We start from the raw sequence: 12,325 nt of genomic DNA on the forward strand, positions 1-12,325 counted from the left end.
GTGTGTGTGTGTGTGTGTGAGAGAGAGAGAGAGACAGAGAGAGAGAAAGAGAAAAATTATTATGATTTTTAATAATTGTTAATGATTATTAATTATTATTTATTTCTTCCTCCTCTTTTTATTATTTAATATTGTTTACTTATTTCACTTTAACTTTCTCATCTTGACTTTTTAAAGTACTCTTACAGTTCCTTTTCTGCTAGATACTATTATCATGGAGATCATGACTGTCTTTAATATTACAAAGGCTCATTTATATGTTTTTATTTTAATATCAGACTCCTCCAGACCCGCTTTTATTTTGGGAATAGATACAAAACAACATTTCATTTCTGCACTCAGTGAAGCTTAGATGAGCCTCACCTCCGTTCTCAGACACCCACAGGCTTGATATGACCTTCCACTGAGCAGATTGGAGGAACATTGTGAGATTGTTTGAGTTGTATTCCAGTAGTTTTTGTAGCATGAAGTAGTAATCTGGGAACCTGTGTAGATCAGAAGACGTGACACTTCTGGAGATCCATCGGTCTGCAGAATACCAACTCAAATCTAACACACACAGTCCAACTCAAAATGATTCAGTCCAACTCAGATCTATAAACTGATTGTCTACACATCTAATACCCCCCTCTCTATCCCTCCCTCTCTCTATCCTTCTCTCTCTCTCCCGCTCTCTTTCTATCCCTCCCTATATCTCTATTCCCCCTCTCTCTCTCTCTCTACCTCTCCCTCTCCCTCTCCCTCCTTCAGTACAGCGTATATGTCACACTTTGAGCCCAGGGATTTGCGGGCCTTCTCTGTGGAGCCACTCCTGCTGTACCCAACACACTACACAGGTGAGCCGGGTTACTTCAGTGACACAGAGACATCCAGCATCTGGGACGACGAGCACATCACTACAGACTGGAATCAGGTTCACACCTCGAAAACGGCCGCTCAGGAACGCATCCAGCCTCTCGCCCAGAACAGCGTCACGGGTGACACAGCGCCCCCTGCAGTCCGTCCCTCCAGAGATGAACTGTGATGGGAGCGAAGACATATACAACCACGTCCTCATCACAGCCCCGACGACAGCGCTCACACTGGCCATACCTTCACAACTGACAAGCGCCCTCATTTGCTGGTGCTCAGCCAATAGCATTACAGCAGGCTGAAATGTTTACACACCATTGGCTGACTGGTTAAACAGGAAGAGGAAGTCAAAAGCTTATGTCCATTTAATTTATTTGATGGCATTTCAGAGACTGGGTGTCTGTCATTCTGCCTGTCTGTCTGTCTTTACACATCATTGTCCCTGGAGGACACTAGAGAGACCCAGAGGAATAGCAGTACACACCAGGTTAGCCACACTGAACACGTCATATAACAACACACACAACTCAGCTGCATGTGGGAAAAGACACACTGTCTCAGAAATGGCACAAGCAACCACAAATAAATCAATGTTTGTTTTTACATTTTTTTTATTTGAGAGAGTATTTCTACTGTAATTTGAATGTGGTTGATGTGGTTTAAGTGGTTCAGGGAATAAAAGAATAGCACAGCTGTCCAAATACTGAATTATGTGTGTGTGAAGAGTTTTAAAGAGGATAAGAGAATACTCTTATACACTCCAAATACTGAATTATGTGTGTGTGAAGTTTTAAAGAGGATGAGAGAATACTCTTATACAGTCCAAATACTGAATTATGTGTGTGTGTGAAGAGTTTTAAAGAGGATGAGAGAATACTCTTATACACTCCAAATACTGAATTATGTGTGCGTGAAGTTTTAAAGAGGATGAGAGAATACTCTTATACAGTCCAAATACTGAATTATGTGTGTGTGAAGTTTTAAAGAGGTTGAGAGAATACTCTTCTACAGTCCAAATGCACCAGATCATAAAGACCTTTTCTGTAGAGATGTCTGTCACTGAATTAGCTGTAATGAACCAACTTGAATATAATGACGAATTGCACGCGTACTTACAGCTGCGCAACAGAGTAGTTATGTGCATCAGTGTGTCCACTAGATGGCGCTGCAAGACACTACAGGTTTTCACCCTCCTAGATCGTAGGAACCACGGAGGACGTCAAGGTGGTTACGGGAACTCCGACCACAAGCGTGCACATGGGCCTTCGTGTATTTAAGGAAATCTAACGCAGGGTTGCCAACTTTTCAACATCACTTGGAGTGAGATTTGAACCTGGAGGGGGTGGCGAGTGTAAATTGTTGACACGGGGGGGGGATATATATATATATATAATTAAGTATTATATCGCGATCGATCGATCGCCAGTGGTTGGCGCCAGAGCGAACTAGTAACTTATTGAATCATAGATATGGATCAGAAGTAAATAAACTAGATTTTTTTCGGCGTGAGAAATCGGATGTGTGGTGTGAGAGCGTGTGAAGACGGTCAAATGCATAGACATATATACATAGACGCCTCATGGAACGCTGAGTCGTACGTAAATGCGTCCGCCATATTGGTGAGGGCAGAAGAGCGATCGGAGAAGCAGCGAAAGATGCCTCGCTCATGCTCTGCGTATAACTGCACCAACCGCTTTTCAACTGAAACAAGATCAATTGGCATAACCTTTCACAGGTAAGAATGTAAATGTATTAATGCTTCTATTTGTCCATTACGGAGTCATTTTACGTACAGATTTTCCTGATTTTGTGTTCAATACTGTTCATCACGGACGTAATACTGTGATTTCCCGCGGTGAAACCAGTCTCAGAACAAACAAAGAAAGTATATTTTTACTAAATTCGACCGAAGTAGGTACTCTGATTATTGTGATTTGTTTAGCAAACGTTTGTCATACTATGTAGGTTTCCAAAAGATAGAGATCTCAGAAAGAGATGGGAAACAGCTGTCAGACGAGAAGGGTTTTCTGCTAGCTTGTCCTCCATGCTCTGCAGTGAGCATTTCAGGCCAGAGGATTTTGACAGGACAGGTCAGGCAGTCAGGATCAGAACTGGAGCTGTTCCTTCAGTCTTCTGTTTCCCAGCTCACCTCCAAAAGGTCGGTGCTTCTAGAAAGCCAAGATTCAGAGCCACACCATCCTGGAAAACGTATTTTCCCTTTTTGGATCTGCTTGTTAGATAATTTTTTATCTTTTATCATTGGTTTTAGCACGTGTCTACCAGGACATCTAAGAGCTCAAAGAAGGCTCAGGAGACCCCGTCACTAGACTGCTCCCAACCTGTTCAGGAGGCTGAGCCAGTGTCTGTGGGCAAACATGTGAGTCAATACATGATAACTTTGTCTTAAGCAGCTGTTAGCATTATGACAGCCATGAACAAACGCTGAAGCATTATGAACATAAGTCATTATGGAGCATTCTTCAAACACACACAGATATTAACAATATTCACATCTCTGTTGTAGGATCACTCCTATGCTCTGCCTTCATCCAATGAGGATCTGAGGGTCAGACTCAGGGAAGCCTTGGCTAGGGTGGAGAGTCTGGAAAGGGAGAGGAGGAATGCAAAGGACAGAGAGAAGAGGGCAAAGAACACTGTGAGTGGTCTTTTGGAGGATCTCAGGATGAAGAAACTGATTAATGAAGATTTGAAAGAGCAGCTCGATATATACACTGTAAAAAAAAAAAACGTAGATTTTACGGTAAAACGCTGGCAGCTGAGGTTGCCAGAACTGCACCATAAAATTACGGGGATAACATTTTTTTCTTTAACGGTTGGAATGCAAAGTCATTGTTGTTTTTACGGTTAAAACTGGTGCTGGAGTCAATATTTTACTGTAAAAGATGATGTTTTAACTGAATTAAAAAACTATGTTTTTCCCTAAAATTAACATGAAAACAACCTATAAAATTAAGTTTGTGCCACAAAAAACAACGTATTTTCCCTGTAAAATTTATTATGAAAAATAATTTTATTCTGTAAAAATTCCCAGAATATGTATGAAAAGTACTTTCCCTTTTAATAATGATTAATAATAATTGACATGACATGAAAAACTATCATGAGATTTTAATTATAGGGTTTACCTGATGAAACAAGATCACCTTTTGCTGGTTATTTCACAATGACTTAACTACTACCTCATTTCATTAATGCAAATCATTTTACTTAAAATATTTAGCCTGCAAATGAACCTTCTTTAGACTAGAGTTCTTTTAAACAGTATATTCTGCAAGCTTAATGCACAAAGCATTCATTTATTAACATTTCTAAATACAACACAAATGTCCACATTATATTTGCAAGAAAGTATTTTATTTAGCATTTTTAAAGTTGTGAACATCAAATAGTATACAGTATTCAGAAATAATTCAGAAATGTAACATTTGTTTCAACAAAAACATCTTTGGAATATTTAACACACCTTTACTCAAAATGTTTACTTAAATCACAAAAGATTGTCTCAGTGAAAGCCAAAGTAAGTAATAACAGAAGAAATGCTTACAAGTTCACTCCAAATTGCGCAAAACCAGTGTTGTAGTTATATCATACATTACGATTCCTGAAACTAACAGTGAAGCAAAAAAATATTAACAGGTACTTTAACAAATCCTATTTTGTAAAACTTCAAACTTTCCACTGACATTCAGAAATGTAACAATTGTTTCAACAAAAACATCTTTGGAATATTTAACACACCTTTACTGTATTGTCCAAAGGAGTAGGACTAGATCCACTCATGGTCAGCAATGTCTGAGATGAGAGTGAGGACTCTGGGATTGACTGAGAACACCTTTTTCTTCTTGGATTCAACCTTGGTGCCTTTCTCAGGATTTATGGAAAAGAAACACCTTTATGAAGAAAAAAAAGGAGTGAGACACAGAGAAATAACTATGTGAGTTGGAATATCAAACTGATGAATACAAAAAAAGAATGCATAAAAACAGAAATTTTACCGTTGGAGGAACTCTAGTGTTGATCGTAGTTCCACGGGGTAATGTATGTTAAAGCAGTAGTAACTGCCAAACATCAGGCAGATGGCGGAGGTGAAGGTTGTGATGTGGTCGTTGACTATCTTCTTGTCTATGCTCAACATGAATCTCTCAGCAGCGAAGCAAGAGGAACCTGAGAATAATAAAAACAATAATTCAAAAGTTTAATAACAAGGGCTTCAGTGTCAATATAGAGATACTTGAAACAAACTGGACAATGGATCCTGCCAATATTTATAGTAAATACAGAAATTAAAAAAATGGCTTGATAAAGTAATGTGCAAAGTAAGAAAAATATGACATAAAAAGTAATTAACGTAATTAATAAACAGTAAGATTGGAAATAAAATTGAAAATGATACATATTCATTTATTTCAATATATAATTAAATAAGTTGGTAAAGTTTCTTTTTTGGATGCTATATTAGGTAAATAATTTATCAAGCCATTTACTTATTTCTATTTTTATTACCAATTTAGGCAGGATCTGTCTTCAGTAGTTACATAGATCACAGTATGAACTACCTTACTGGCTGAGCTTGTGAATGTAGTGTAAAGCACTTTGGAGATCTCTATACTAGATAAAATGCTATACAAATGCAGACCATTACTAGTGTGGGCAACAATATAACATATAAATAAACAAGCCAAGAGTACAAGAACATTATACCAGATTATACCCAAAAAAAGCAGTTGAATTTTGCTTCATTTACTTACCACAAACAATAATGAAGGGTGTTAATGGCATGTTCTCCATCTGAACATCCTCTGCCAGGCTTGTCATCTCAACACAGTGGAACAGAAGCTCTTCCTTCTCATCAAAATGAGCCAGTAAAAGAAGCAGCATCTCAATGACTTCTTGTGAGCAACCAGTGGACTGACCTCTTTCAGTCTGAAGTTTGAGAAGAGCATTCAGGACTTGTTTGCGTTTTTGCGCATCAACATATCTCAGGAACTTCAACAGACGCGCCCCCTTTTTGTCTACATTGGCGAGGAAGGTCTCCATTAGATTCATACCAGTCAGCTCTTGGAAATGTGCTGGCATACCAACTTCATTGAAGAGAAAGGGCCATTCCTGACATAGTTTCTGGATGCTTGCCCCTTTGTTGATGTCTTTACGCTGGGTGTAATAGGTGGACTTGACTAGTTTTTTCACAACATCTGTACTGTAGTTGTTTTTAAACAACATCTTCATTTCTTCTTTTTTTTCAAGCTGACTCTCCACAGTTTCAGAGAGTGGCAAATGCTTTGGCTCCCAGCTAATACAGCCATAGGTGTCTTGAACACGTGCTTTTTGTTCTGCAGGTATTTCGTCTGTGTCGTCATCATTTGATGCTGCTTTGCGCTTTATAACCTTTGGTGTGTCAGGTCGCTTGACATTTTCCACTCTTGCCTGAAGTTGCTTCACCAGAGAATGATATCCTGGCCCAATAACATCACCATCAATAACATCTTGCAGAGACTTTGGATACCTGGCCACCATCATTTTTGCTATCTCTGTAGTGTTGTGTTTGGTTGGATTCTGACAAATCTTCATCATTTCAGACACCACGATCCTTACCATTTCTCGTCTTTGTCTTGCACTTGGTCTTTTCTGTCTTTCCAAATTCTGTACCAACTCCTCAGGGAACCTCTGCCATGGTATTTCAAATCTCTCTATCCAGTTTGGTAGTAATGGTGTACTGATTCCTGAAGGTGATGAAGAAGTGGTGGATGATGCTGGTGAAGAAGAAATTGAGAGTGGAGAGGGAGAGACACCCATTGGAGAGGAATGCATAGATTTTGGCATTGAAGTCGCAGAGACTGTAAAAATACAAAAAAAGAAGATATAAGAGCATTAAAGATTGAGTAATGCTATTCTGTTTCACTATAATCAACACTGTATGGATGCATTTGGAGACATTAAGGTTGAATTAAATGGTCAAAACGTAATACAATGTGTCTAACAGATTGCATTTTAAAAATAGATTTTGAAACAGCCCCCTATTGCATCATGATTATTTACACAGGAAATAATGATGGTCACACCATCATTACACTCAGAAAAACTCATATCAACCTCAACAACCATGTTAATACAGTGTACCATTGGATGGTGTGGTGACATTGTTTTACACTCACTATTTTCGGTCCAGGCAGCAACCAGTCTTCTGGCTTGTATGGGCTTTAACACGGGCAACAAGTCGTTTTCTGTAATGTACTTTAAATCATCTGTGGTTGCCGCACCAAGTGTTTTCAAAGTCTCTTCCACTGACTTGACAAGTTGATCAGGAAGGTCCGGAAGCACTCCTGCTATCGCATCCCCTATGTTCACTAGCACCTGTGATTCAGCCATATCTGTTAAGACACACAAACAGTTTGGTCTCTGGCCCAATGAAATCAAGGCATTCAGTCTGACAAGATGCTGTGCTTAAGCGGTACAATCTGGTATCCATTTTTCATATATGATGACAATGGCCACAAGTCAATCAGTTCACTGATGAGTCTGCACTCCAATCTTCCAGTGGCATTTTTTACTGAGTACATGTGGTAGCAAGAAATTAATTCTGCATCATAAACTCTCATGAGAAAATGAAGAGCTGAATCATCCTTAACAAAAATAAGCAGAAGTTCACCAAACTCCACTGACTCATCATACTTTGTGACAACAAACTGGCCCTTTGTGTATGTAAGGCCATTGTACTGAACATCAACTGGAATCTTTGTATTCCTTTCAGTAAAGCCAAAATGTAAGACTGCATCTTTTACTTGCTCACTGTAAAGCTCTGAGTAAAATGGTGATCCATCTTTTATTTGCAATGCTGGAGGACTCACTGACCCAGCAGAAAGGAAGGCCTGAAACATCTGATGTCTCTCTGAAAGTGTCAAGCACAGGTTTTTGAAATTTTTCAGATGCCTTGTACATCTTTTGAAGTAACTATGTTTGCTCTCAAAGCGCATTGTCCAAAGCCTGATGAGAGGGCCAAATTTTAGTATTAACCCTGGATAATGTCGCAAGTAATGGTGTTTAGGTCTTAAGTTGATATCAGGAAACAGTGCTTTTCTGGTTTCCAAATATTCTTGGATGAGAGCATCCAGGTAAGTAACCTGAGCCTTGGAAATTTGCTGAGCACAAATTAGGTCAACAATGTCCTTGAGCTGCAAAGTTAACTGCCAGACGTTATCTTGAGGCTTCTGCACTTTGTCTCCTATTATGAGAGGTAAAAGTCTCAAGAAGTTCCAATTTTGAACAGCTTGTCCACTGAGTTTCAATGTTTTTGGGCTGACCTCACAAGGCTTGGATGAAGCATCTGTTCCTTTGTATTTAAACTGCTTGATGCGTCTGTTCAGAACTGTGTAAGTGAACCATTTATTTGTGCTAATGAAATACTTGAGGTAAAGAGCAAGATCATATGAGAGGACACCCTCGAAGATGTCATGAGCGAGACACGGGGGCATGCCAGGTGTGCAAACATCAAAGTTTTGTAAAGAATTAAATACAGACCTGAACTTTATCCCCTGTACTTCTGACAGCCCTTCTCTTTCCAGCTGTTCAGTGGCAAAGCTATAGGTTTCTGGGGTCCTGCGTGGTCCACAGACTGCAGGATCAGCGCCCCGAAATTCAGTTCGAGTTAACAGACAATATCTGCATAAGTACACTGATGAACTGAAATTTTCTGTAAAACCCCCAATACAATGAGAGCCCAGGTTGTCTCCAGCAATGCAGTAGAGAGCTCCCTTCACAACAGTTTTGTCTGCCATTGTTATGCCACTCTCCTCTAGTACTTTCAAGTCAGTCAGGAGTTCTGAAAAAACTTTGTCATGGCCAAATTCCTTGAAATCCTTCTCTCTACACAGTAAAACTAGCTGGATATGATCAGCATTTGATCGGGCATGGGGAGGGATGTTGAGTAGAGACAAGTACACTGCCAAAACCTTGTGCTTCTTTTTTGCAGAACCAAGTGGGTTCACTACTTCAAACGCATCCTGGTATAGAACCAGCTTGAGACAATTTGGATTTTCCTTAAAAAACGTGTTTGACACAAACACATTTCCATCACAACAGTCTCTGAGAACATCTGATCTTGAAACATCTGGATCTACTGATATGAGACCTTGCCAAAAACTAGATTCCAGCATACTTTTCAAAGTATTTAGCACAGGAACATAATAGGTAAATCTCTCTGTTCTGTTCTCATCTCTACCCAAGAATACTTTTTTTGGTTCAACATACTTGAACACATCTTTAAAGCACTGACCTCTTGAGTAAGCAGTTCTCATAGGCCCTGTGTGACAAGCTGAGAACAAGTCAGATTGTTTTACTGTGTCACAGATTTTTTTAACATCCTCATCAGAAACGAACATATCTTTTAGAAGTGAGCTTAGTCTACTCAGTGTATACATTTGTCCCAATTCATGTATATTTTGTATTTCTTCAACAATTGTTTGAATAGTAGATGCTGGCAGAAGATGCTGTCCCTGTAGTTTAATGTAAAACATACATACATTTCTGAGATACAGGTCACTGAAATTAGGCCCATACATACAAGGGTTTTCTGTATCTGTATCTGAGACACTGGCAGCTTCCTGTATGGTGGCACTTGTAGTTGGACTCTCTGACTGAGTATCTTTGTTTGAACTGCAAATCACATTTTCTAAATGTTTGTGTTTTCTAGACATATGGGAGGTAAATGTAGATTTTACAGAGAACACACTTTGACATCCTCTTACTGGGCAAGTTACATGTCGTCCCTCATCTATGTGATCTTTTAGGTGAGCAATCAAATCTTTAGTTCCCTCACACTGGCGTTCACAAAGTGAGACAGAGCAATTCAATACCATAACGGTAGGATCATGAGAGAGGGCTACTGTGCCAGTGTGGCGGCGGTAGAAGTGAGATTTCAAAGCAGCATATCCAGAAAATACCTGCTTACAACCTACTTCAACACATTTAAAAACACGCCGGGGTTCATTACGATGCAGTCTGCAGTGAAAAACATAAGCTTTCACGGACTTAACCGATTCGCCACATATGCTACAAGAATACATCTTCAACAGCACAAAATTAAAAAATTAAATTAAAGTTCCAGCCTGGTATTAAAACAGGCTAGAAAATCCATGCCGGCGTTATAAGAAGCATTAACATGACGCTACACTTATATAAGACAGTAATACACACGTCTCTGAAACATGCACTAAATGTGTATTTTACAGTCTAATGTGGCTAGTTAATGCTAAGCGGGAGCTAAAGCTAAAGCTTTATCATTTGCACCTGTCTGCAACACAATAAATTAATAAATTAACCGACTTCGATTATCTCCTTACCAAAGTAACTAAAGACGAGCTGTGGTTAAGTTAAATCCAAGAAAATGAAACAAACAACTTCGTGAATGTTAGCTTAATGCCAAACTCCTCAACTCCAAAGTGAATCTGTGAGCTGCTGTACCGTCTGCTGCTGTGGAGCGATGCAGTGCACTGATTGGTGCGTTTGAATTCTGGTGCCTTTAGACGCTCCAGATGGGGAAACGTTATTTTTTGTTTGTTTTTTTAGATCAGTTTTATTTTCCATTATACCACAGTTAGTTCCGACCCTACAATGTGATTGGCTGAGAGGCGATCTAGGAGTGCCGATATTACATGTTATAGCACTGTAACCGAAGCTCTCCATGTATTACTCCGCCACAAACAGGTAACCTAGCAACGAAGCAGCGTTTACAAGCCAAACAGCACAACTATAAACAAGCAGCAACATTATCAAAATGAATTACAGGGAGTTCGTTAAATCTATTGGCTTCGAAAGCATTTGTTTCGATCTGAAACTGGAGGATGAAGCTATAAATGACCAGCCTGATTCCTCCAATGAGCCAAGGTTTGTCACGCTTACAAACAATGATTTGGATGAGCTGGAAATTCAGAGAAACGAAGTTAATACCGTAAAACAAACGTCCTGGGCTCTTAATATATTTACATCCTGGTTAAAAAGCAATGACATTGCAGTCGATTTTAGTATTATCAACAAAAATGAAATGAATCAGCTTTTACGCCGTTTTTATGGATCCGTCAGAAACGTGAAGGGAGAGTTATATAGCATCAGCAGCTTCGTTGGTTTAAGAGCTGGACTGAACAGATACCTGAACGAACATCCGATCAGCCGTGGATGGACAATAATTGTTGTACTTTATTTTTAATAAATTCAACTTTATCAATAGTTGTTTTTGTGTATATTTACCTCTATAATATTTATTGGGTAAGGCTATTCCAGTGTTGTGTAAGTTTAGCAGCGAGCCATTGAATGGAACTATTTTAACTGGCGGAGTATTTTACCAAACAGGTCGTATTTTCTCATCCTCTTTTACTCAAAATCTTTCAATAAACAGCGATAATGGAACTGTGGTATAATCGCAATAATACACTCGAGGTTCGTGCTATAACGGGTAATATCGGCACTGCTGTGCTGATCTACGGCACTCGGCCTGCGGCCTCGTGCCTACGACCGCAGCACAGCAGTGCCGATATTACCCGTTATAGCACTCCCTCTCGTGTATTATTGCGTCATTAAAAAAAAACAGATACAATATTATTCAAATATGAATAGATAGAACAGACAGTGGATTATTATTTTAATGCTTTTGAGAATATGACATATGATTTCACTCAGTCTATCATTAGCTGTTGGTGCATCAAGTTACTGGTCTTTGACATTTAACCTGATGGATTTATAAGGTAAACTGAATGTATATTTAAAAGATATGCGTTGTGTTCTTTACAAAAAATAAATCCAAAACACAGTTTCAAGTATAAAGAAGAAGAATAGGCTGTATTAAAAATCACAAAACAAAAGGAAACTGACAAGGACATGAAAATTTTAAATTTGTGAATCAAGAATGGATTAAATGTAAAGTGCTTTCAGTTTCTTGAATAGTGCTCCTGAATCCATTTTTCTGTGAAAATATTTTTAAAAATCACAATGTTATATTACAGCATAGATTCATTACCAGCACAACCTAACTTGCATGCAGCAATTAAAACCTGTATTTTTTTCAACAAATTAATGTAAAAATTGTAGTATTTGACTGTTAAAAATTTCCATTAAAAAAACAGTGCTTTACGGTAGTGTTAAGTATTTATTTCTGAGAAAAAATTTAAAAATTATTGTTTTCACAGATTAATTTATTTACAGTGAGTTCACATGAAATTAACAGTTAAAACATTTTTTATAATTTACGGATATTTCCTGTCACAATTTTACTGTTTATCTCTGTTAAATATACGGATATTTTTTACAGTGTACTCAGGTATAAACAAAAATTTTTTTCTGGATTTTTAACTGTTTTAGATATTGATTGATTTTGTAGTTGTGTTTAAGAATAAGTAAAAAAACGAATAAATAAAATCAACAAATATTAATTTACCAATAAACTCTAAGTGATGCAAAAAATATA

General features: G+C 38.3%; 2 protein-coding genes and 1 long non-coding RNA gene across 3 annotated transcripts in view; 2 read left to right on the top strand and 1 right to left on the bottom strand.

The window, feature by feature from the left end:
- The window catches only part of colgalt2b (collagen beta(1-O)galactosyltransferase 2b), a 40,037-nt gene extending 38,480 nt beyond the window's left edge, over positions 1 to 1,557 (top strand). Inside the window, exon 12 of the mRNA XM_077004315.1 lies at positions 751 to 1,557. Coding sequence (XP_076860430.1) covers positions 751 to 1,024 — 274 coding nt within the window. The 3' untranslated portion in view covers positions 1,025 to 1,557. The remainder of the gene's footprint in view (positions 1 to 750) is intronic.
- Positions 1,558 to 2,369: 812 nt separating this feature from the next.
- Positions 2,370 to 3,577, top strand: LOC143511680 (uncharacterized). The gene is made up of 3 exons (XR_013130227.1): positions 2,370 to 2,587; positions 3,122 to 3,229; positions 3,377 to 3,577. It is a non-coding gene; the product is annotated as an uncharacterized LOC143511680 (long non-coding RNA).
- A 1,003-nt stretch (positions 3,578 to 4,580) lies between these two features.
- Positions 4,581 to 10,335, bottom strand: LOC143511681 (uncharacterized). The gene is made up of 5 exons (XM_077001259.1): positions 10,209 to 10,335; positions 7,026 to 7,241; positions 5,622 to 6,707; positions 4,869 to 5,037; positions 4,581 to 4,763 (listed from the first exon to the last, which is right to left on the bottom strand). The coding sequence occupies exons 2-5, from the start codon at positions 7,237 to 7,239 to the stop codon at positions 4,640 to 4,642; spliced, it is 1,593 nt and encodes a 530-aa protein (XP_076857374.1). The 5' UTR covers positions 7,240 to 7,241; positions 10,209 to 10,335; the 3' UTR covers positions 4,581 to 4,639.
- Positions 10,336 to 12,325: the final 1,990 nt, after the last annotated feature.

Source organism: Brachyhypopomus gauderio, chromosome 4, assembly GCF_052324685.1.
Source record: "Brachyhypopomus gauderio isolate BG-103 chromosome 4, BGAUD_0.2, whole genome shotgun sequence".
NCBI lineage: Eukaryota > Metazoa > Chordata > Actinopteri > Gymnotiformes > Hypopomidae > Brachyhypopomus > Brachyhypopomus gauderio.